We start from the raw sequence: 27,368 nt of genomic DNA on the forward strand, positions 1-27,368 counted from the left end.
AGTCAGAACAAATAACAATTTTATAATGTGTAGTTTTAGAATCTAGGTGTATTTTCGTTTTAAAAGAATACTATATACTTTTATTACGTATAGAAAGAAAGCACTAACAACATTTAAATGATAAACGAGACAAATTGTGTAGAAAACTAAATACAACTACAACTCAATAAGCACTCAACTTTAATACGTTTTAAACCTCTTTCGTAACCAACTTTAATGGTAAGTCTGGAAACTCATGCTAAACTTTGAAGTTTAGTTGCTAGTAAATAGTTTACTTACTGGGAGAAGAATTTCAATTTCTTTTTAAGTATCGCAGATCACTTCACAAATAAGTAACGCCCGTATTCACAAACATTACTATGAATTCTCACAGTGCACGTGGACGCACATAGTGACACACGAAACAATCACAGAGCTCTATTCATTGCTGTGCGTTCGATTTGCTGCTTCAACGTTTAAGTAAACTTATATTAAAGGACTCTTCAAACTACCTACTCTTAGTTTATTTCAAAAGAATCATGTCGACGACATAATTATACTTTCTATAGCTGAGTTGCACCATCTTACTTTAACTTTGACAAACGTAATAAATCTGTCAAACTCCATGCATAAAGGACTTATGCAAGCATCGTTTGTAAGTACGGGCGTAAGTGCCTGTGTTAATTATTTTAATGCAGTCTACACACCAACCCGCCGACATGAGTGTCGTCGACTTTTGACATGTTGGCAAAAGGAAAGTACAAGTCGTTGACATGATTCTTTTGAAATAAAGTAGAGTTTTGTAGAGTCCTTTAGTTTAAGATTACTTAAACATTCACAAGAATTGGGTTACTAATTAGGACTAAAAATAAGAGGATAGGACTGTAAAAGAATTGAAGTAAATGCGATACTCATTAGAGATCGTCTCTTGTTTTTATCTGTAAAAGGCTTACCTAATTACGTTCTACTTACCTTTTAAACTCTATTCTTAGTAGATAAATTAGAGTTTTAGAAGATTTCCAATTTCTCCTTAATAGTATCGAAGATCACTTCACAAATAAGTAGCTAAGTGCCTGTGCAATTTTAGTAATAGATACTTAAACATTATCTAGAATTGTGATACTAATTGGAACTAAAAATAGGACATGTAAATAGATAGAAGTAATTGTGATACTCATCTGAGATCGTCTCATGTTTTTATTTGTAAAAGGATTAATTAAGTTCGTGTTACCTCCTTAAGTCTATTCTTAGTGGATAAATCAGAGTTTTAATTCGTGTTCTTTTTTGTTTCAGGTATATTATTATAATCAGCGACTAAATCTTACGGATACGGTATTTGATAGAGCATTTAGAATACAAAATTAAGTATTAAAATACTGTTTTACATTTAGCTTTATATGCATGTTATTGTTTGATTGAAATGCTTCTGCGAATTTTTCAAATTTTTTTTTGCAATAAACAATGGTTTTAAATTAATTTTTGTTTTATTATTTCATTTTTATTTTAATAACTAAAGTTATTTGCATATAAGGATATTCATCTCTATTTAAAATATTTATCATTTTCGTAGTATTTATGTACATTTTATTATATTGTAGGTTAATTAATATTCATTTTGTAATAATAGCTTTACATCTTAATTAAAACTACTATACAGGGTGTTAGGTAAATGGGTATATGAGCCGACACAAGCCCATGTTAACATGGTCATATAAATGGTATGGTGAAGTCAGAAAATTGATATCTTCATTTAAATTATTTTAATTTTCATACAAATCGGATTTTATAAAATTTATTTTGTATGAAAATTAAAAAACATAAAATGATGATATCAAATTTCTGACTTCACCATACCATTTATATGCCCATGTTAACATGGGCTAGTGTCGGCTCATATACCCATTTACCTAACACCCTGTATAACAAGACAATTTTAATAATTAAAGGCGTGCTGTGTTAATTTTAAACTCTACGTAAATTCTAAGTACATTATGTACAATCAATATCATATCAGCCTATACATAGTAGGTACCTACAGTAATTTTGTTGAAAAACATAATCTATTATCTATTATCTGTCGGCCGTTTGGTGTAGTGGTTCAGAACGGACTACTATGCCGAGAGGTCCCGGGTTCGATTCCCGGCCGAGCAGAAATTGAAATGATGAATTTTAATTTCTGTGACGGGTCTGGGTGTGACTATGTATAATATGTATGTATTTAAAAAAAAAGTATATAAGTAGTATATCCGTTAAGCTAGCACCCATAACACAAGCATTAAGTTGCTTACTTTGGGGCTAGCTGGCGCTGTGTGAAATTGTCCAAAGATGTATTTATTATTTATTATTATTTATTTATTTATTATTTATTTAATCTACAATTCCACGGGGCTTTTCTTGATATACCGTCATTCGTACATGGCACAAATCTAGACTGGTTTCTTAATTCAATCTTCACGGCCTACGTTGCTCCATAGCATTAGCATACTACGGCACAGTTCGACTCAGCCTTGTTATTAACAATGGCGTCTCTAGCGGTGCTCGTGCTTGCCTTAGGACTAGTGTTGTCAGGTGTTCCCTGGTCCCGGTTTGTGCGGGACGTCCCGAGATTCAGAGGTCTGGTAATACGTACCGATTTAACCTCGATTGGCACCTGAGGCCTTCGAGTCACGAGTTATCTGGCACTTTCAGGGAATGCTTGATCCACCATAGATTGCATCTGCACCATTGTAGATAATTATTATCAAGAACAAGCCCATGCTCAAAAAAGTTTTTATCACAATAGCTTACCTAATGGTAGAAATGATTGAGCACCCAAAAGGTGGAAGCGACTTAACTTGAATAAGATTGAGGTAGCTAGCCAGGCGAAATTTCAACAAGAGGACCAAATCGAACATAACACATATCCCGCTGGAAATCCAATCCGAGACCTCTGGGTCTGATACAGTTTGTCTTACCAAAACACCACAGAGCCGGTTAAAGCTGTCCCTCTTTAACCATTGTAGCCGTCCCGATAATTTTTTATTCCGTCCCGAAATTTTAAGGAAACCAACACTAAACAGGCCGTCTGCAAGCAGTCTCTCCCGGGGCGCAGTCAAGGCGAAGCCGGAGCCGTCAGGCCTGCCAAACACTTGCAAATGTAGCCTAATGTGACGTGTAATGCCGATTGCTAACCTACTTAGCCCTGAATTATGTACTAGACGTCTAGAATCTAGACCCATTTGTGAGACTATTACATGAATAATGAGAAATATTCACAGTATTCGTGTCGATATCGCGTTTTATCGATAAGCCCTTCGAACTTATTGTTACGTCATTAGTTTTGTAAGTACATATAACGTACTTTAACGAGTATCTATTTTATTCTTATCTCATAGACAGAGGTCATTGACATGTAAAGCTTAGATACAATTAGTTTATAAAATAAATAGGTGTCTATTTCTTGAGAACTTTAATTTGTATTTATAGTAAAAATACAGTTCAATCATTTTAAGAATTTAACTATTCACTAAATTCTTAATAAGTTTATGTAAATGGCATAATTCTGATTTTCTTTGTAAAAGGTTCGATCTTTTGAGGTCGACATGAGGTGAGTCTGATTTAATTTAATTCTGCGAAAGAATCACAATATAATATTTTGAATTCAAAATTCAACAAAAAAAACAAACACCAAAACAAAATCCTAACGGTTTTATTACAACAACTGTTGTTTCACATGTAACCAATTAAGATGTGAACTTACTCGAGCGGGATCGATTCAACTAATTAACATATCTCAAAGTCAATAGCGCTAAGTGTGAAACAATGTCAACAGCCACAAATCTGCTGTTTGTAATTCGTAACCACCCAAAATCCAGCGCGAGTAATTAATATTATTTGCAAACTAACACTTACTTACCGCCCAATAACGTTAAGTCACGCGAGCGTAACTTTTATTTTAACGAAAACCGTAGTAACACGAAATCGTGTTTTGCTGCTGAATATTCGCTTTATCTACCAGTTCAGCAAAGTTGCAACCACAAATTGGTGACTGCGAAAGAAAACAACGAAATTGAGGTAATTAACAGTAACGTTGTTCCGTAACTGTTATTAACGGTAGCGTTACTTGAATAAAAATGGCGGGCAACTGCAATAAAAGTACAATAGGGGGATAAACGCGTCTTATCGCTTAAAACGCTTCGTTAGATTCCACGTGGCAGTCCTAGTTGCTTTTATTTAGCCCAAATCGATTTTGATTTCAGTAATCGAATGATGTATACGACGATTTCACAAATAAACGGTCCATTAGCAAGACAAATACTGACTATTAATCAACACGACAGTTTTATTCGGATATTGAACATTTAGGCTACCTACGAGTATATCATGTGTTCCGTGTAATTTTTGGTATTGAAAATATTAATATTTGACAGGGTTGACACCGTGGCTGATAATAAAGTAAAGGCATCATTTCTCAGCTAAGTATGGATAATTAATCAGCTAAAGCTGTCAACTAAAACCTCAGACTACTAAGTTAATAGACTCTAGAAATATTGGGAATTTTCGTATGAGCGGAAAATGCGAAACCAAAGAAAACGTAATCTTCTTGTGACAACTGTGAAGTCTGTGGCGCAAAGATATAATGCATCTTTCATATTTTGTAACTCCTGCTAAATATAAAGTATGTTTGATTGATTGCATAAAATGACTTTGTATGGCCAGAATATCAGCTAGGTGCAACTTTTAAAGAGTCATGTTTGCAGGTTCACCAAAAATAAAAAGTGTTTTTTTTTTACATTACATCTTTTTAAGTGGTGATATAAAGCTTTCAGTGAATTTTGAACTTTAAACTTTCACTTTTAAATACTTTACCCGTACAAATTGCATGCGGAGTCTACAAGAGTAGCTTATCTGTTATGAACACATAGTTCACGATTAATTCCGTATATTATTAATGATCCTTCCGAATGCCATTCTGTGCTAAGTTGCAGCCAAACCCTTAATGGAGGAAAAAACTAGTCTAGACTGAACCCTATTAATCATGGATCGGTTGGAGATGAAGGATCCTCGGGGTATATAGACTTAAAACTAGCGTTGTAGTTAAGATCATTCCTAATATGTTTTGAGCCAGAATTTTTTAAAAATCTAATAGGAATAACTTACTTTACGCGTTTGCATTTATGGACGATGCAGTTAGCTATGAATTTATCATAAAATGAGTAAGAAATAACTGCTGTCTATCAAGTTTCATGAAAAAAAACTGAAAGAAATAGTTTTACGTGTTAATATAATTTATGAAGAGCTCAATACAGTTAATTGAGCCTATTATTGTATTTTCCTGCTTCTGTATAATCAACAAAGAGATATTTTTCTATTCAACAATTTCAAGCCGTTTCAGTAACATTTTAAAAGTTGGGAATCTTAACGTATTTAAAGACAACAGCACATCAGCCTCCACATTTTTGTTGAAAAATCGTCCCTATCACAACTTCACAAGAGACCACAGTGTAAAGCTTGACGTGGCTTGCAAAGAACTTTTGGATATTGTATTCAGTGTTTCGGTCGGCGGATCGTGTCATTGACCCTCGCACGCCCAACTGGCGCCACGCCTACTAATAATTTTAAGTTGAACCGACGACTGCATTGTTAATTGTAAACTTTGGTATCTATGTAGTTGTAATGACTAATTTTGCCATGAAATTCTACGAGTATGTCTAACGTGCTGCGGACTGTTCAGCAAATCAGCTGGTGACATTATAAAATATGTACCTACAGGGTCACAAAATAATATGAATTGTACAAAGAAGGAGGTGTAGCGATGACGTCATAAAGGTAGCTGGAAGGCGTTAGAATTAGCCGTTGCCAACCGGTCAATATAGAAATCATTGAGGGAGGCTTATGTTCAGCAGTGGACGTCCTGTGGCTGAAATGGTGATGAAAAAAGCTCGAAAAAGCCAGCATCAAAGAATGTAAAGCCTTGTATTGTCAGTTTAAAAACCTTAATGAATAGATGCATAAATTCCAAAAAATCTTATACAAGTACATACCTACCTACTACAAGTAAATATGTAGATTGTAGAGCTTTTTTCCAAGACTTACAAAACAGACTCAACAGCAAGTCTAGAACTAAAAGCTAGGCGGTAAACTTCAAAGTTAGCCTAAGTCTAGATTCCAGGACGTCTCCTGCCTGTAATCTAGCCAAGTGTTTGTGGAGCAATGGACGGCCATTATTGGTTTTGAATAGATTTGAAGTGTTTATCTTTATCTTACAATAGATGGTGTACCAATATTGTTGAAGGATGTTTGTTTGCACGAGGGTAGAAGGTATATGGATCGATTCCAAATTGATATTCACGGCAAAGTTACAATATGCAAGAACTAGAAACAATTATAAGAGTCCAAAACATTTTTTTTTAGAAAATTATACCTACTTCCCTAATAATGGGTATAAAGATTCGTTAGTTTCAACTTAGTGCCGTCAACTGCTGGACAAAAGTATGAAAGTTCACTTAGGCTGGGTTGCACCATCTTACTTTAACTTTGAAAAAGTCAGAAATATGTCAAAATCCATACAAAAAACAGTTGTAGTTACTGTCAAAGTTAGGTGGTGCAACTCAGCCTTAGTATAAGAACGAAACAAATGACGTGCCTAATTATTCAATGCACATTTGCATGCTCAATGCTCATCTTAAAAGGGATAAAGGACATTGTCAGAAACCGCCTAAAAAACCGCCCAAAAACATTAAGCCATCATAAATATTTTCTATTTTTTTTAATACATTAAGCACCCTTTCATTCTAATGGACACTTAAGCATTGAAAAATTAAATAAATAAGTCTTTTAACGTTTATTCTATAATACTATTACAACTTCCGGACGTTTTGGTGCGTGGCATGATCTAAAACCTATCAAGTTCCATAATTTTTGCCGATAAAATCTGTACGAGGCATTACCGTACTTTATTGCTGGGAGTCCATGTATAGTGATGTTCCTGCGGCCATCATAGACAATAAAATATCGATTTTGAAAATAAAATAAATCGATTAAACTGCTTTGAAGACTAGATTTGCGTTAAAAGCTAAAAAGATATTGACAGTTTGACACTATTACAAGAAGATATCTAAAGTGTCCAACTGGTCGAAGGTCGTAAATAAAATAAAAATAATTAGGACCATAAACTGATATTCATGGTATCATAACTGTAAAAGTGTCAGAATCCGATGTTGAATCCAATGCCAGTTGAAGTGTGAGAAACATATATTTTTTTTTTTATGTGACAGGAGGCAAATGAGCAGACGGATCACCTGATATCAACCTAGTATAGTTGCCAGTCTCTCATAATCTATGCCAATGAGGGTTTTCGCGATTGAAAAATCCGCCAGATGGCAATACGTAGACGTGAGGTCCAAATGCTGCATGATTGGTTATTTTTGACATGACATTGACAGATATCCACCAATCATGCAGCATTTGGACCTCGCGTCTACGTATTGCCATCTCGTGGATTTTTCAATCGCGAAAACCCTCATTCATAGCACATGTATAATAATAGACCAAATGAACTTTTATAGATTGTGAAAGAGAAGATAAAGATTTTATTATTTTATTAAAATCTTGCCACGAGGTAGTTTTTCAGTAGAAACCAGGATTGGATAATCGCTACAGGCAAGTATCAGAACATTTTATAAATATTTTTAATCGATTATATCCATGTGAATCGTTTTAATAAATTGTCATTTTACTTTTTCAATTAAAACTTTTTCAATCCCTAGTCTTGTCAAACTGTCATAATGTCAACAAATTATAAATGTCACGTCAGTTGACTCAATTTCAGTCTTCTGTGCGTTTATTGTATTTTTATTTCAATGAAATAGTGCTAAAGGGTTAGTACTAAAACTGAAAGCCTTTTTTCAGAAAGAAAACCAATGTGGTGCCCTTATTATTCATGCTGTTTGAAAGTTACAAGTCAGTGATACAGAGTTGCCGACATTATAACTCCGTAGTGATACCATACCAAAGAAGAAGTTTTCCTAAACACTTGTGTTGTTTTTATATGTGATCGAATAAAAAGGATTAATTCTACTGCTCAAATGGAATAACTTATCCCAAGAGACCGAATATAAAAAAAACCTCTCCATAGAAATTATCACCATCACGAGGATGTGAATTTTTTTGAGAATTTGATATTGGTCCTGTAAGAAAAGTAGTTGTATTTCAGTAGTAGAATCAACCCTTCTTGTTTCATCAGCAAGAGTAACTATAAAAACGCCCTGTAGGTAGGTATTATTAAGCTGAAGAGTTTGTTTAGTGTCAAAGACTGTCACACAGTGTAACTTAAATTGGCATATTATGATAATGAACATAAAAACTTAAATAAATATTTATGTTAATATTTTTTCTATTTATTTATTTTCCCAAAGCTTCACAGTGACAGCTGAAACAGCAATACTGTTAACAAAACAGTAAAACTAAACTTGGAACAAACTGTTACAAATATGAGGGGTTTAATATTTTACAAATTAAAATAAAACCGCATGTTGCTTTACTTTCTCGTATAGGTAATAAATGTAATTAATGGCTAGATTATTAATGTTACTTTGTTACCCTCAATAGTGAGGAAATCTTATAAAATGGTAACCCTGATTTTTATTGTCATTCAAGTGCTCTTTCTTCGCATAGGCTTCTGTGATTTGGCCAAGGGCCACACACATTGCGATAACATTATGCGACATTGATTTGACAGCAGCGGAGTGAAGTCTTGCGACTATGCAAAATGATACCCTGTAATCGTAGCGCATACAGACATAGACTGGGCGGGGCACATAGCTCGTAGAGCTGATGGCCGCTGGGGCAGGAAAGTTCTTGAGTGGCGACCACGAGCCGAAAGACGTAGCGTGGGCAGGCCTCCCACTAGGTGGACCGACGATCTGGTGAAGGTCGCGGGAGGTGCCTGTATGCGAGCGGTGCAGGATCGGTCTTCGTGGAAATCCTTGGGGGAGGCCTTTGTCCAGCAGTGGACGTCTTTTCGGCTGAAACGAACGAACGAACGATACGTATTACCACTATTTACCAGACATTACTATTTATTGCATACTCGCCGGATTACACGTAGGAGCACGCGCGTAACAGCTTCGGCCTTGCATTATTATAAGATCTTGTTCCGCCCTTTTACCATAGCTGGGCACCGTTGATCAAATAGTTAACTTCGTTAATCGTTAAACCGTTAATAAAAAAATTAACTTCGTTAAACGTTAAAACGTTACATTTCGCAAGATTTAACGCAAGTTAACGTTAATCGTTAATCCGTTAACACATGATAATAAAACGAAAAAAATAATTGTATGCAAGGTTCAAATAATTTCGACAGCTTGTATCGCGCATGGAATTTATTCCTCTTTTATGTTTGCACTACAAGCTTTCGAAATTATTTGAACCTTGCTTAACACAATTATTTTTTTCGTTTTAGTACAACTGAATTTCAGAATAAAAGTTTGTTTTTAAAAAAGTTTTTTAATTACTATAATTTTATTTTACACTTTTAGTAGTATCTCAATCTCAGAGCCTTGGTTCAATTACAATACAATTTAGCACCAAAGTGCTCGAAAAGACAAATCTAGCAGACCCAAACTCGATAAGTTTCCACCGTTTCGTTTTGGAATTCCTATGGCCACCTCCTGACTCCATCATCAGGACCTTGGACATCATCTAGTACTAAAGTGCTCGAAAAGACAAATCTAACGAACCCAAATTCGGTGCGATGCCACCGTTTCATTTAGGAGCTCCTATGGCCACCTCATGACTCCATCATCAGACCAGCTCAATGATACCATAACATTGCAATGTCATCGTAGGTACTTACATAAGTATACCAAATTTCAGCTCAATCGGTTGAGGAAAACTGGTCTTAAACTCGGTTGCAAGAGTTGTCCCACACATACTAACAAGTGTCGTTAGTGATCTGGTTACAAAAACTGTTGTTTTGGGTTCTGGAAGTTCTGGAAGCCCGAACGTACTTGTCAGAACGCGTTTTTCTAGCGTTTTTCAGCGTCCCTGCTGTATCTTTTTGGTAAATAGTAGGTACTGGATTAACGATTAACGGACTTCGGATAATTTAACGGAAGTTAACGAGTCCGTTAACATTTTTTAAAGTTAACTTAAAAGTTAATCCGTTAATAGAAATGTTAACTTCGTTAATTAACGATTAACGGATTAACGAGTTAATGCCCAGCTATGCCTTTTACGAACTTCCTCCGTGAGGATATCCCCGCCGAATTCTATGATGAACCTATCAAAAGTCATATTCTGCAATGTCAACCCACCACAAGGTGGACCGACGACCTGATAAAGGTAGCGGGAAGGCGCTGGATGCAGGCCGCTACCAACCGTGCGATGTGGAAGTCATTGGGGGAGGCCTATGTTCAGTAGTGGACGTCCTGTGGCTGAAATGATGATGATGATGAAGAAATGAATGAAAATGACAAATCTTCGCACGTGTATAATACCGTGCCAAAGTAATCATATAATTTTGGCACCTTAATAACTATTGCCGTTTTTGTTGTAAAGATCATGCAGCGCTACTTGCGGATATTATTGGAAAGAAAACTATGTGGGCTCTAGATCTGAAGCCGCTTTAACGAACACGAAGTGCTCATACAATGCGGCGTATTTTCTTCCAGTCTTTAGTCAGGACTTTAGTCGAATTAAAACCCCGGTTGAACGTGATATAGCCGCACTAGAATACGATGCTTTTTTGCATAATCGCAAGACTTCGTTCCGGTGTCGACCGAATGTTATCATGATGTATGTGGCCCAGGGGTTACCGTAGCCGCTAAGGTTTGAAACTTCTTGCTTAAAATATTGTAGTCTTTGGCATAGACTACGATGGTAGTCATGGAGATAGGAGTTTGTTATCTCGTGTCAGATGTAAATGGTGAAAAGAAAACTCATGATTCGTGGTATTTTTATGTAATATGTAGGTATTTTATAAAAGTGGAACCCCGAGTGATCTCCAAAACCCATTCTATTATTATATACGATTCGGCTTCGATATCTATAATACAATAGGAGTTTATTTCATGTGTCAGATGACAAGGGTGGAAACAACCTACGATTCATGTTGTTTATTTACGTGCAATATGTGGGCATATTGTAAAAGTGGAATGCCGAGTTGTATTTCTAAAACTTGTTCTATTATTTTATACTATTTGGCTGCGACTCGGCGTGACGACAATACAAAACATTTTTCGCGAATCGGTGTTCATACATTCACACAATACATTAGACGCCATGTTGTCATAAACGACATATTATAAAATCGCTGTGATTTAATATTCTTAATCATTAATTTTATGGCAAGTGTCCATCAGGAATCATTGTTCTTACACACAGAATCGTATTATTTCGCTTTCGGGTAGTAATATGTCAAAATTGTTGGTTCTTTAGGCGAACAATGTATGGAGAACGAACATTGTCCTTTCACATTGTCAATGATCACTCCACATTCTCCCCTATACCGCACACATTTAATCACGATTACAACAAACCGTCACAAATTCTAACAAGAGGTTCGCTTAATCCGCGTCCCGCCACCGGTCCTCAAGAAAACAAAACACTGCCATTAAATACAACAGCCGAAAATACTCCTAAAACCCTAAGTATTAATGCCTATCATCGCATAACTGTGCTTCTCTCTCATTTGTTTAACTCATCAAGGAAAAAGATCAATTAGGAAGATTAGTTATCTTCTTTAAAGATTACGTCATTGCAGCAAGCGCGAGGGAGGGGTGTCGAAAACCCCCGATCATACGATTCTCGCTAGGGGCCGATAGGGGAATGTCGCTATATTTTGGTATATGTCCCCAGGATTGCTGATAAGACAGAAACGGGGACTTTGATACTGTATTTCAGGACTTTGATGACATATTTTTGCTGCTTTCTCAAAAGCAATACGCAGGGCTCGTAAAATCTGTATGAGTTGGGTAAATTACGATAATAGCACACGCCCTTATAAAAAAATGACAGGGTCTTATCATATAAAATGAATCGTATTTTTTTATATCAAACTCTTAGTTATTATTCCTTTCTGACGATATCTTGTTAATTATAATAGCTTCTTTGTCTGTTCAAATTAAGACAACAAAGAAGCACTTTAAGGGCTTTTATATAGGGTGTTTAGAATAGTCGAGGGTACTCTGCAAAAATGAAAATTATCGTAACTGAAAGTTTAGTATACTTCCCAAAAACAAAAGGAATAATGAATCGATGTTATCAGAGAAAAAGGAGTGGCAAATCTAGAAGATATAAGGTGCTATAAAACTGGGCTCCGTCCGAAGGGATGGACAATTTGGCTTATTTAACTGCCATCTAGCGACAAGATAGGGCCTCTTGCGGAGTTATTAGTCCTTTACTAAATTGGTGGCGATTTTTCTTCCGGGTTATTTGTCGTTATATAGAGTTACAGTTGGTAAGAGCCTTAGATGAAGATTGAGCATGGCTCTCATGGTAAATATTAATGAAGAAAACGTGGCAGTTGCATTCTGGTATTTTTATTTCTGTACTAAAAAATATTGTCAATGAACCAATAATTACCTCTGCAAGATAGAAGCGCAGTCATGGTGTGTAGGTGCCACTCTCGTCTCGATCAAATAAAGACTATAAAAAGTGTCACTTCAGCGATTCAAATGATACATGTAGTTGTTTAAGTGGTATTTTTCAATAAAAACGATGTGCTGTTGACAAAAATTCACAACACGAATTGGCAGCGGCAGTTCTAATGGGGACGTCATGTATTATGTTGTTCTCATTCGGGGATTTTTTAATGGACAATCCATTTGCTATTGCATATCCCATTAAAGCTAATTCAAATACCTCGTATGGTATAAAAACGCGGCTCTGTCCGTCGCCAAACAACAAAAACGGCGAATATTGTTCTTTTTAATTAAGTACCCCGCAAAACGGCCCGTGCAATCATTATCCAGCTGACGTATGTTTATTTGTCTGCGAAAACAAATTTTCCGCTCTGATGTTTCGGATAGAGAAATTACTGGCCTGTATAATTGGTTATTGTGTTGTATAATTTAAAAATTTCGTCGAGGCTATAATTTTCAGGAAATCACGTGGAGTTCGCATGATTAAGCCTCATTAATAATGTAACTTTGCCCTCGCCCCGTTGTTTTGTTACAAAAATATCTGGCTGTATACTTTTTTGGGGTAAATTTAGCCTGGTTCCCATCAAAGTTGATGAAAGTTTTTGATTAATCATAACATAGTATTAAAAAAACTTCGAATTTTTCTTTTATATTTTTTTTATCCACAACGAGGAAGCCCTTGGCCTGCTAGAAAGTGGTGATCAGACCGAAGGAGTTAGCGGGAAAAAACATTTGTATGAAAAAATCTAAACCGCGTAAGATAGATGAAGGGGGTAAAACGGGATCCACGCGTACGAAGTCGCGGGCGGCCGCTAGTGTATAATATCGACTGCAGTAGATATGCTGAAAATTCTAAATAGGTTAATGAATTTAGTACTTATGCAAATCCTAAATATTGATACGTTTCCGATACCAAGTTTATTATCGCTAATTCCATTACATGGGCGGGATAACCGCTAATCTAACCGAATGCAACCACCAGGATTTAGTGGTTTAGAATCATCCTAAATAAGGCCAGCTTATCACAAACATATTCATAAATAAGCGGACAATAATTTTGAACTCGATTACCTAAAACTAATAAATAAAAAACGTTTTTACAAAATCTGCCTATACCTACAGTTATTGAAAGAAGATAAACAATCAAGATGCGAGAGATTCCAAATAATGCAATAGCTACTTTTATTGACAAGATAACGAAATAGTGGTCACAGTAAGTAAGTCTCATAAGAGAAGGTACGTGGAGCATACACTAACCCATGGTTTCTTCTAGTATTTTTCAGCTATAACTTGTCATTATTGATTTTACAGTGACAGCGGAAAACTAATTACCACATTTATAGCGTATTTAGCTGACGATGCACATTCGATACGGCAATAAATTAAACGACAGGTTCATCCCATTGTTTTATGCAAATTATGTAATTGGCTTTTAAATTCTCAGTTTTGTTCACTTATCTGGGTTGTCAAGGGTTGTGTGCGAAATTATCAGTACCGTCGACAGTACAAACTGCACGAAACTGTACATAATTTATTGCAAAATGATCCCTGTTACAAGTATGTAAGATACCGCTGTGTTTTTACCTCGAAAGTGTAGTACAAAAGAATTAATTGGTCCGATATCAGGATGTCGAGTAGTGAGCGGAAAAATTATCACGACTTTAACGAGCGATGTGGTGATTGGGCCCATATTGTGTTCATGAATGGGAAATGGCGTTAAGGTGGTTAATATGGTGTTTAATTGATTGAGAATTTTTATCACTTCATAAAATTTGCAAAGTTCAATTGAGATTTACGAATTATCTTCTTCAAAAAATTTCTAAGTTTTTAATTTATCTGAGTTTCTTGCGCTTCTTTTTTCTCAGCACTAACCCATTCATTCTACCGAAGCAGTTAAAGTCATACTGCGATGTGTAAAAGCTGCTTTTATGACTGCTATTTAGGGTTTGGAAAAACATCTAAGTAAGCAGTTAGTGAACTAAAAATTCTTAACTTTGTTATTGATATGATATCAGCTTATTGATTACGAACGCCTGCTATAAAGTTCTCTAGACAGACTAAAGTGAACGAAGGTAGTTTTACATATTTTATGCGAAGCCTACGACTACGACGTGACAATCAGACGTCGCAGTAAGTAAACAAATAGAGTAGCAGTTTGACAAGTCAACAAACGCGTGCGCCGAGTGATAACGCGTTCAAACAACGCTAAACTTTGACGTTTCGCTGTTCCACAGATAAAAATATGATACTCGATAAAAACTGTAGCTCAAGCATCATAAACAATGTGACATTTATGAGATTCGATTTAGTTATCGCTCTTCGCTTCGCTTTGTCCTTTATTTAATTCACAAAAAACCCTAGACAATGTTAATCTTAGCGGCATTAAAATATGATATTAAAATGAAATAATGTTCAGATCACTGAAAAAGTTCAATGTCTGATTCAGTCGATATTTATACCAAGAGTCTTAAGTATCATTTCATGTTTTATTAAAAAATACATATAATTTGTTGAGTTCTGTTTAAAAGTAGATTTTTCTCAAAACTGTTGAAGGCTGTTGAAGCGGACTGTACGTGTACGTAGATGTAGGTCAGATTATGAAAAAGTAAATAAAGTCGTAAATATTTCATCTCAGTTTTAAAAAATACTCGCGTATCCACTTCAGAGTGCTCTGATTATTTAATTTGTTCACATTCATAGAGATAAAAGGGAAACGAAGTTACTACAAATGTGAAATACATTATTCATCGTCTAATAATTTCAATTTTGATTATCGGGGAGTGACACTTTTACTCAATTTCTTTTACACAAGTCAAAGGTACAAAAAGATAAAACGAGGGTAAGTACGTTGTACTTATTTCGAAATAAAACACAGATTCGGTTTCAATTGTGTACTTTTCGTTTGTGTATGACTTCAATTTATATAATTTTCGACTCGATTCTCTCTCAGTGTCATTTTCGACAGTGTAGAGTGGCTACAATAGTATGTACATTTAGAAATATGCGTAAGCAGGTACCAATAAATTTGGTGATAATCTCCCATCGAAATAACAATTAACTTTTCGACGGACTTCATATAAGTAATAGATAATAACAATGTTAAAAAGTATAAAGATAACGTAATATTATTTACATCTTAGAAACTATGTGGTTTCAAAAACTAAAGATGACAAGGCAGAACTTAAAAATCAGAAGAATATTGCTGACTTGTATCTACATGGCTTCACGTTCAATTTCAGTCTTATTTGTACATAATAAATATGTGTAAGACATCTTTTTCTAATGTACAAGATCCAAAAAAATATCGCCAAAACAAATTTGTTGATTTGCGCTAACCTAACATGCTACGAACGTGTCAAGGTATTTGTGACCCTATTATGTACTAACTAAGAAGGTGTTTTCAATCAATGCCAGGAATGGGATACTGAGACGTGTTCCTTGTAGGGTATGAAGACAGGCTTCTCAACGGCCACGGTCTGATAGACTGGGACGCCCACGGTCTTGATGACTGGGACAGGTTTGACCACGTGAACCTCTTTGTAAACTGGCACGGTCTTGATGACGGGAACTGTCTTGATCACCGGAACGGTCTCGACGTGGTGGTGGTGGAGGGTGTGGATCTCGTGGGGGACGTGGATCTTGATACTGGAAAATAAACATGCCATTATTCAAACTTTTGTCAAAAAAGTTCAATGACAATTTATTGTTAGGTCACGTCACCAACGTGGAATATTATCTACCAGCAGCAGGGTAGCAGATTTGAATCCCCAGCGTCTCATAATAATACAGGGTGAAATTTTATCTTTTTAATATAAAACTCATCATGATAAATGTATGTAGCTATAGTAGGTATAAGTATTCCCCAAATATAAGACAAATTCAATGAGGTTTTTGTTTTTATTTCCACTATTTATTTGTACTAGTGTGCTCTTGCAAAGAGTTAAAGACGATTGTACAATCAAACTATAATTTTTTGTTGCAAAATAACTTTTATTACATCGAAAAGGGGTTAGTCCCAACGGCCCCGGTGGATCTGCCCCGTCAACGGGGTGGATGGGAAAAAGTGTTTCAACGACCCCGGTAGTCATAGTCTTAGCGTTCAACGGGGTGGATGGAACACATCAAGTGTCAACCACCCCGGTATATCGTTTAACGGGGCGGATGGATCAAATCAAGTTTCAACCACCCCGGTATTTCACTAAACGTGACGGATGACACAGATCTACAAGGTTCCACCTCGGTATTGCATACCGAAAATAAAACCTGTTAATAAAATAAAAAATAATAATATGTAAATAATAATCAGTTTTAATTAGTTTTATTTAACAGTCACTGTTTAAAAAATCTTCAGCATAAAAGTTAGTTTAATTGTCACAAAATATTATGGTCATAAACCTAAAGATTACTTTTAGAATCACAGATGCGCAATTGCATTAATCAGTCAATATTAATAACACTCTAATAGTCTAACGTGATAAAAAGTAACTCTAAAACTCCTCACTAACAAATAATAACAAGGAAATCTAAAATTTTACAAAATATAATTATTATTTAAGAATCACAGATACATAGTTACATTAATCAGGTGTGGATTAACAATAGTACTTAAACTTCTAATTAAATAAATCATTAATTACGAAAAAAAGTATTCTAAAATTGACATAAAAATATCACGGTAACAAATTATGATTATTAGTTTTAGAATCACAGATGCGCAATTACATTTATCAGTCAATAAACACTTTAATGTTATTAAAAAAGTAACTCTTAAACTACTACTAACAAATAATAACAACAAAAAAAAAACTAAAATTATTCCAGAATATAATAATAATTATTACTTTAGAATCACAGAAGTCAAAGTCAAAGTCAAAATTTCTTTATTTGTTTAGACTAATAAATAGTTGTTACAAATCGTCATTTTGCTCTTAAGGAGCCTCTACATGACGTCTCATAATCTTTTTACCCTACCAGCGCTTCGAGACCAACATTTGGCAAGTGCTGAGAAGAAGCGCCGCAACAAACTCAGTCACCACTGTCTGCATATACAGGGTGGAATTTTGAAATGCCACCTGGAGGGAAAGTACTCTTAATACTGTAGATAGAAATTTTTACTGAAAGAAAACATTCCTTTATTTTTGAAAAGAAAGAGAACTGCATTCAAAGATTGAACTGAACTTATTACAATAATTTAAGATTTCATGGTTTTCCTTTCATTTGATTTATCAAGTATGTTAGAGAGATTTCATCCTTATACTTAACCCAAAAGATCGATGTAATATAAATACAGGGTGTAATTTTTAACAGATTTTAGTTGGTTCGATTCCCTGGTGTGGCAAGCAAATTTTTGGAAATCTTTGAATGCAGTTCTATTTCTTTTAAAAAATAAAGGAATGTTTTCTTTGAGAATTTTTTCTATCTACAATATTAAGAGTACTTTCCCTCCAGGTGGCATTACAAAATTCCACCCTGTATAAATAGAAATAGCAGTAGTAGGTTCATTCGATTCAGGAGCAGTTCACTGAATTTACCATGCATTCTTGTATGGTGTATCTTATAAGAATGGGTATACAAAATTGCGTGGTATATTAAACAAGGTAGTGACGTGCTAATATCTAGACTTACATAATATTAAAATACTAGTAGAAATGACTCGCATACATAAATTTGAATAACTTGGATTGACCAGTCCCCGAAAGCAGCGCCTGTTCACAGACATGACGAGTGAACCAGCCATCGCTTCACTCGACCATATTAGAGGGAACGTAACGACGACGAAGAGACGTAGTTACCTACATTAATCAGTTGTTGATTAACACTAGCGCTTAAACTATTATCTAATTAAATAAATCATTAACAACAAAAGAATAATTTGTAAAATTGACACAAAATATAATTGTAAAAAAATATGATTATTATTTCTACATGGTGTTAGGTAAATGGGTATATGAGCCGACACTAGCCCATGATAACATGGGCATATAAATGGTATGGTGAAATCAGAAAATTGATATCTTCATTTTAATTATTTTAATTTTCATACAAATCGCATTTTATAAAATTTATTTTGTATGAAAATTAACGTCTCTGTGATTCTAAAGTAATAATTATTATGTTCTGTAATAATTTTAGATTTTTTTTTTGTTGTTATTATTTGTTAGTAGTAGTTTAAGAGTTACTTTTTTAATAACATTAAAGTGTTTATTGACTGATAAATATAATTGCGCATCTGTGATTCTAAAACTAATAATCATAATTTGTTACCGTGATATTTTTATGTCAATTTTAGAATACTTTTTTTCGTTATTAATGATTTATTTAATTAGAAGTTTAAGTACTATTGTTAATCAACACCTGATTAATGTAACTATGTATCTGTGATTCTTAAATAATAATTATATTTTGTAAAATTTTAGATTTCCTTGTTATTATTTGTTAGTGAGGAGTTTTAGAGTTACTTTTTATCACATTAGACTATTAGAGTGTTATTAATATTGACTGATTAATGCAATTGCGCATCTGTGATTCTAAAAGTAATCTATAGGTTTATGACCATAATATTTTGTGACAATTAAACTTACTTTTATGCTGAAGATTTTTTAAACAGTGACTGTTAAATAAAACTAATTAAAACTGATTATTATTTACATATTATTATTTTTTATTTTATTAACAGGTTTTATTTTCGGTATGCAATACCGAGGTGGAACCTTGTAGATCTGTGTCATCCGTCACGTTTAGTGAAATACCGGGGTGGTTGAAACTTGATTTGATCCATCCGCCCCGTTAAACGATATACCGGGGTGGTTGACACTTGATGTGTTCCATCCACCCCGTTGAACGCTAAGACTATGACTACCGGGGTCGTTGAAACACTTTTTCCCATCCACCCCGTTGACGGGGCAGATCCACCGGGGCCGTTGGGACTAACCCGAAATAAGGGAAATAAGATGGCAAAGCTGAAGGCTTACCGTGTGTGGTGAGGGTCAGGCTCCGGCACCGGCGAAGCCACGCACGCAGCTGCCATCAGCAGAGCAAAAGTCGACTGGAAAGACAAAAAAATATAGTTATGTTACAAAATGCTATGTTACAAAAGAAAAAAAACATACATTTCTTTTTGTAGAAAAATAAAACGATTGAAAATTAATTCAAAATGTCAATTATGTTATAAAATGTGTTATAATTTGTAAACTAATTAACACAACATCTAATTCGATCAATATATGTACTTATTACTGCAGTTATTAAGTATTTAGCAATTTAATTTTTAAACGGATGAAAAATAATTAAGCGTTTTAACTTGTTGAAACTGAAATAGCTTTACTTACTACATTAATTATGTTAATCAGTTTAAAAAGTTTAATTGCAAATTATTCCAATAATAACGATCGAATTTGACACAGTCATAGTAGTACAGTCAAGAGCACACCAGCCACCATTTTTGTTGCAAAATAGCATCTATTACAACTGCATAGGATCTACTGTTAAGCTTGATGTGACGTCTGTACTAGGATACACGGCCGGCTAGCCAAATATGTCTTGCGCACACGCATGACCTAAATAAAGACGTAACGGCGCAGTTCTGCATAGTAATGCATTTAAAAAGATGCCAGTTTATAAAAAAACGAACCATAATACCAATCGATGGCTCAGACCTTTCGTCACTCGTTACTGAATCTACCTGCATTTTTCCAAGAGATAGTTTTAAGGATTTACTATGTTTTTATTAAAGGATCTGCCACATTGGTTGCGGTCAGGTCAAAGTAGGATCAAGATACATTATGCGAGCTGCATTTACTTTGAACTGACCGCAGATCACATTCAGTGCGACAAATCCTTTAATATCAGGCCTAAAGTAGGTATTTATCCTACTAATAAGTGTGATTTTTTGAGAATGGGTGGAACGAAACAAAACCGCACTCAAAGGTCCACTCCACGAGTGCTCAAAAGCTGCAGTGAGGGAGGAATGGCGACGGATTGTGAGGCTTTTCACCGGACCTGGTGTGACGACCACGACCACTCTGGCAAGAGTGTAGCGACGAACAAAAAGAGGGCAAAAATAGGGATGTAGTTCATATCCTGGATTTTGGAAGGAGGACAAAGAAGGACACGCGACTAAAACTCTAGATTGAAATTCACTGATCTATTTTTATTTATTTCTTACATAATTTATGCAATGGACTTGTAGTTTAAAAAACAGTTACGTAAAAGATGATTAACAGGATGGAATAGTCCGCTTAATTATTAAAACAGTAACAATAAACTGGCCGATTAAGTACTATGATAAAGCCGGTTTATAGCTGATTATGAGTGCCTATAATTTTGCAAAGGGTAGGGTTTCTTAATTTTTAGAGCATCCCTGCAGAAAATACTATTAGTAAATTCTTAAGACAGAATTGACTTATAATATTAATAGTTAAGGGTTCACATGACCGTCTTTACTTTATTGCCCTCAGTCTTGGTCTTGTTTATTATGAATCGAAAAGAAATGCAAAAAAATAATAAGTAATATCAAAATATCAAACTAGAGTTTGAACTTGAGTATGGTTAATAGTTTGTCAATTATTAATAACAACAGCAAATAGCTTATCAATATAATTAATATTGTAAAATAATTTTGTTTTTCTTATTATTTATTACAATGATAATATTATAATGAATCAATCAAAAATGGATGTTTTCCCGATTTAGTGGTACAATTTAATTAATTTATATTTAAATATATAAATAAAGGACTCACAGCGATGTTGTAGATCATGTCGGCAGCCGGTGTGTCACTGTGGTGTGCGCCGGCGCATCGCGTTAATATGTACTACGGTTGTGTAAGCTCTGCGTTACGCTGCCTGGGCTTGCCCGGCGCGCTTAGCACGTTATGTTGCGCGTTACGCGAGGACTTGCGCTCCTGGGAAATTTAATTTATTAAATAAAATAAAAAACAAAAGTTAAGATAAATGTTAACAACAGACGTGAAAAGATACATGAAAAGAAGATCACAGAAATAATACGAACAAAACCTGAAAATCTATAAATACAACAATATGGCTAAAGACTGCTGCTAAGCCCTGGGACAAGATCTGTCTCCAACAATAACCCTTCTATTAAGTTTCTTAAGTTATAGACTATCTGAAATATCCTCGTGTATGTAGGTAGGCCTTTTTGTTTTGTGGCACTTTTAAGAAGGTGAATTTTCCGATACATTTTCTTTTGAAATCCAAGACTTTTCTTGATTTTCATACGGTAGAAAAAAAACTAACAGAAGAAGTTTATATCTAATAGGTAAAAGACGCTACTAGACGTGAAACTACTCGTACCTTATAAATTATGCATTAGCGATAAATCGAACATCGAGGTAGATACTTTATTACGTAACGTAGCTAGCACTAGAACACCTAGACTGATAAGTTACCGATAGAGCCAGTCGGGAGAATATAATGCCTCCTGATAATATTAATACTTTCATCGCTCCTGTATCTTAAATGTTCTTATAAACATAAACATACTCGAATGATTGGTGAAAATACACAGTTAATTGATCAAGTAATTAGGGGAGAGTTCGGTATATTGTACCGCCGGGTAAATTGTACCACCCTCATATTTCGTAAAGTATTTATTGAATGTCTGTAATTGCAACACTCAGCGATACACAACTAAATTCAATTAATATCGGCCATGTGGTTTTTGCCGTGACAACGAACACGTGTGTTTTATTTTGAAAAGTATTTTTTCATTGTTTTCAAGTAACTTTTGACAATACATGTTTAGTTTGTAATTTTGTTAAATTTAATCACAGGGTGTTTCTAATATATTATCTAGAAGCGTAAATTAGTGTGGATTACAATTATTTGAAACATTTTTCGGTATTTATAAGCTATATTTTTTACCGATTTTTTAAAAGCACTACCACCTAGTCGGCTAAATTGTACCACATCAAGTTGTATGGAACTTTACCAAAGGATTTTGTATTTTTTTTTAGTAAATCATATTTTGTAATTATAATAGCGTAGTTATGTTTGACTAACAATAAATGAAAGCAAAAGACTGGCAAAGTAGATTAGGTACAAGTGTGCGTTACGATAGTTGGAATTACAAAACTTATACTCAAAATCGTGATAACGTGTAAAACAATATCGATTGTCTATGTTATTAACTACTGTTCCTTTTCGTTTCCTAATTTGTTAAAAATGTATCGTATAATATTTTGCCATAGTTTTTTTATAGGCTTGAAATTTATTGAAATCCAATTTAGTAACCCTGTGGTACAAATTATCGAACCGGTTGGCTAAATTGGACCGAAGCTCTGAACTCGTACTTTGTTGATTTGTGCTAAATATACAACAATCATGTTAATTAATACTTATGAAATAGTAAGTTGAATAATGTATCTTTTATTATATACCATGGACATTAGCAAAAACAAAAGAAAACTATGTGTAAAATGGGATTGAAAAAAACTGGTCCAAATTAGCGGACTCTCCCTTATAAGTTACACACCTAATATAACGCGGTCAACATAGCAGCCGAAAATTACTCTCTGAAATATTAAATAAGATATAAATGTCATCTCTACCTGGCTTCCAACTATTCAACCGCTCCCTTGTCAAAATAAAAACATAAATCCCGAAGCGAGTTCAATATTTATTAACACACACGTACCATTTGCGTTACGCGCACGTTACGTTCTACATCTACTCGTTTGCTAGAAAATGCGTTTATTGAAGTGGACCGGGCTAACTCGTATTTTGTATTAGCACAGTTTAGACGTCTATTGAGGGAATTCCAGATTGATAAACTTGCAATTCACAAACTAACATGAATCAAAACTCGTCTGATCAAAATTAACTAGGTAACAGTTTTTCGTCTAGTTTTTTCGGTTGTAGTTTACCAGTGAGTGTTTTTACGCGCAATTTGTCCGTGAGAAAAACGTTGTTTTGGTTAGACAGGCTTAAGAATAGTTTCTTTTAACACGATTAAAATATTACTCACATAAACACAGCAAATAATGATCACTTTTGATTTCTAACCAACGTCTGAAGTGAAGAATTAGACAACTCCAATTTTTCCACAAAGTTTTCACGAGTACATAATGAAGAAATAACGTGAATACACTTTAATAATTTCGGTACATTTAGTTCGCTTATTGTACCGTGAATATTGTCCAATATCGTTTTAAATAAATCATCAAAAGTACATGTGACGCGATATTGCAAGAATGTTGATTAACTAATTTTCAGGTTAATCCTATACAAAGTACTTTGATTAGTTGGCCAGCTAAAATGTTATTTTCAAAATCTATATTTCAGTCCACCAATTAGATGCTTAATAACGTGTGTAGTGTGCCTCGTACGTAGCACGAGTTATTAGTTTTAAATGAGTCAGTTGTTTTATATAACAATAATAATTTTAATGTTACATAATGTGACCTACTTCATTAGCGGTGTTTTCAGTTATTGAATAATATTGTAGAAGTTCACGGCAATTATATTATGTTATTGTAGATATCGATTTATTTATTCTCACGCTTTAATAGGCATGTTTTTGTTTATGTTTTTCATTTATTTGTTACAAAACAAGACGAGTTCGCGTGTTCGTCTGTTAATTGGTTACTTACGGCTATATGAATTTCGATGTGGTTTCGCTACAACAATAATTGAATTTACAGGGTTATAATTTAGAATTGCATGCAATTCGACCCTGTAAATAAAAAAAATGCCATGCGTGTTCGAAGACGCAGTTCACGTTTTAGTTTTTTATTTAGAATCTAAATTAGACCTACAAATTATACAAGTTTTCACACGCTAACTTTTCACCCATAATAATGTACTAATACAAGTAAATTGAGTATAGTTATTACGGAAACCCCTGGCGATTAATTCCACTACTGTCCACGGTTCACTGCACTCCAAGTGAGACGGTTACCTAGTTATTTATTAATCAGTTTCACTCTAGTATTACATTGTACTAACTCATGGTGTCAAGGACCACACACACAGCGTAGTTTTGGTAAATCAGTAGTTCGTCAATACTATCAAATAGTGGCTGAGTTTCTTGCGCTGCTTCTTTTCAGCACTGGCTGGTAAAATTTTCAAAAGAGTGGTTGCAAGAAAATAAATTACTGCTATAAAGTCATTAGGTATTAACAAAAATAATGTTTTTTTAACCATCTTTACTTCAATCAAGACTATGAAGCAGTGGAAGGGATAAATGGAAGGTATCATAGCTTCTGAAAAGCTTAATTGCAAAAAATATATGAGTTTTTAACATCATTAATTAATAGAAAAAGATTGCTTTGTTTCAATCATCTACACGAAAAACTCTACATTATTATTTTTTCTCACAGTTGTTAGATGAAGATGTTGGGAAAACCTATGTCTAGAAAAGTAGTGTACATACACAATTAATTATATTTTACTGGAGTTAAATCAATTGTTAGGTACGTATTATTAAACAATAGTAATTATAACGATAAATATTATGAAAGAATTTTATTTACAAGCATTAAAGTGACTTCATACGAATAAATAAATTAAGTTGGTGCAATTAGTCATCTATATTTCATGTGGCCGATTTACACTGCGCGGAAATTAGTCGAGTCAAGTCAAAAAACAGTGGGGTGGATATGAAAAATGAATGATTTTCATCCCCACCCCCCGGTTTTTTTTGACTTGACTTGGCTTCGAAAAATAAATGTGCCTATAAAATAGTGCTAAATGAGTGCATGTATTACCTACTATACTTAATTTTTACTGTGTCAATCATAAGTAAGGTGTGTAATACCACTATTTAACGCTTGGGATGAGTTGCTGCAATTAAACATACATTGTTGTTGAAAAATCAACCCTATTACCTCTACACAAGACCCCTTAGCTTGACGTGCAGTCTGTATACCAATAACATATCCGTATGAAATTCCTGGAAAGGATATCATTAAGACCTCCTCATTGTAATGATATAAATGTTTTGGTGCCGGAGATTGCAATGAAAATTAGATATTATTTTGGCTACTATTTACACATTGCACAGGCTTAGACAGCATAGGATGTCCGGCTCAAGACCGACAGATGACCTCATAAAGTTAGGAAGGCACTGGATGCAGGCCGCTACCAACCGGTCAATCACGAAATCATTGGGGGAGGCCTATGTTCAGCAGTGGACGTCCTGTGACTGAAATGATGATGATGATGATTTACACATTAATATGCAAATTATCCTGTTTTCGCCTCCGAGATTTATTTTACCGTGTAGTACCCCTGTACGACAAGCCAATCCGCACACAATATTCAGCGTAGTAGTAGTAAAAAACAAAAGAGCGGGCAACCCCACCCCTACCACGCTGTGGGCTCGGTGTCCGAGCGGTCTCATTCCTTTGTGCGCACGCGCAACGACCGCACGCAGTATAAGAAAAATGCTTAAGTGACGTCACCAGGACGTTTTTACCGACAAAAAACGTAATTATTTTAAGTTGTGCAGTGTAGTGACGAGAATTAGACCCAACACAAGGTTGGTTGTAACAACTATTTTGTGCAAGTGCTCGTACATTTTTATTATAAGCGTTGTGACACGACGCGTAACTTTGACCCATTTTTAGCTCCAAGTTAACGCGCGATGTTAACCAGTAGCCATTTTTTGCTCCGAGGTAATGCGAGATGTTACCCAGTAGCCATTCTTTTGCTCCGAGGTAATGCGAGATGTTACCCAGTAGCCATTTTTTTCTCCGAGGTAATGCGAGATGTTACCCAGTAGCCATTTTCTGCTCTAGCGAGTTAATACGAGATATTAACCAGCAACCACTTTATATTCGGTCATTTTTGCGGGTCATTTTTTAACCAGTAGCGTTAATACGAGATATTAACCAGCAGCCACTTTATGTTCGGTTATTTTTTAACCAGTAGCCGTTTTTTGCTCTAGCGAGTAAAAACGAGATATTAACTACCGAGATAGCCAGGTATTGTAATATTATTCACTTTTACGAGTTAAGTATCTTCTTTTCGGCCATTTTTAAAAGCCGTAAAAACAGAACATAATGAGCTCATACAGAAAAATGTTGCGTTTCTACGAAACTACCCACATTAAGAGCTTGCCTTCTTGGCCTTACACCTTATGAACCATCAACCGTCTTGGAGCATGATGACCCGGCGCCGCGGACGCACTCGCCCCAGTCGAGCCTCCGCCTGCTTTTATAACGACCGATGACCCTGTGGCCATACACATTGTTCAATGCTACAAAGGGTAACTGAATAATTTTGTTGTTTCGTATTTTTATACATTACACCAATCGATATTGGTCTAAATACAAAGGCTAGTAAGAAAGAAATAAGTATCAGATCAAAATTCAAAGTGCATTTATGTAGATTCATTACTTGCTATTATAAGGTCAGAATAAAAGATCCTAAATAAACCTTAGGCCGGTTTGTTGACCGAACCGAGTCGAAGTGGAAATAAATGCCTACTTTATATATGAAGTATGACAATATGTCGTGTTTTCTATGCAACGACTCATATTAACTGACATTGTGATTGTGAGTACTTATCAGTCTCACATTTTTTTGTTGGAAACTTACAAAGATCTTTCTACATTTCCGGTCGGTCGACCAATTACATCGACGGTCGACAACTATAACTCATTATAATCCTCTAAAACGGGAAAAGAGGTATTTATTTGATATGACATCTAATCCAGGCTGCTGCACTGAATATATAATTTAAGCTTTAGCCGTTCGCATAACTGTGTGAATCGAGGCTTTATACAGAGGCCGTACCGACAAGCTA

The 27,368-nt window shown here is 34.9% G+C and overlaps 2 protein-coding genes across 3 annotated transcripts in view; one reads left to right on the forward strand and one right to left on the reverse strand.

Moving 5' to 3' along the window:
- Positions 1-27,368, forward strand: part of LOC135080028 (semaphorin-1A) — a 451,301-nt gene that overhangs the window by 39,565 nt on the left and 384,368 nt on the right. The window lies entirely within an intron of this gene.
- The window catches only part of LOC135080026 (uncharacterized), a 258,168-nt gene continuing 246,278 nt past the window's right edge, over positions 15,479-27,368 (reverse strand). The window contains exons 1-3 of one of the 2 annotated variants that reach the window (XM_063974695.1): positions 21,343-21,441; positions 19,574-19,647; positions 15,479-16,247 (exon numbers count right to left, since the gene is read on the reverse strand). In XM_063974695.1, coding sequence (XP_063830765.1) covers positions 16,007-16,247; positions 19,574-19,647; positions 21,343-21,360 — 333 coding nt within the window. In that variant the 5' untranslated portion in view covers positions 21,361-21,441 and the 3' untranslated portion in view covers positions 15,479-16,006. Of the gene's footprint in view, positions 16,248-19,573; positions 19,648-21,342; positions 21,442-27,368 lie in introns of those variants that run through there. The other variant, XM_063974696.1, reaches the window with a different exon arrangement.

Source organism: Ostrinia nubilalis, chromosome 17 (assembly GCF_963855985.1).
Source record: "Ostrinia nubilalis chromosome 17, ilOstNubi1.1, whole genome shotgun sequence".
Classification (NCBI taxonomy): Eukaryota; Metazoa; Arthropoda; class Insecta; order Lepidoptera; family Crambidae; genus Ostrinia; species Ostrinia nubilalis.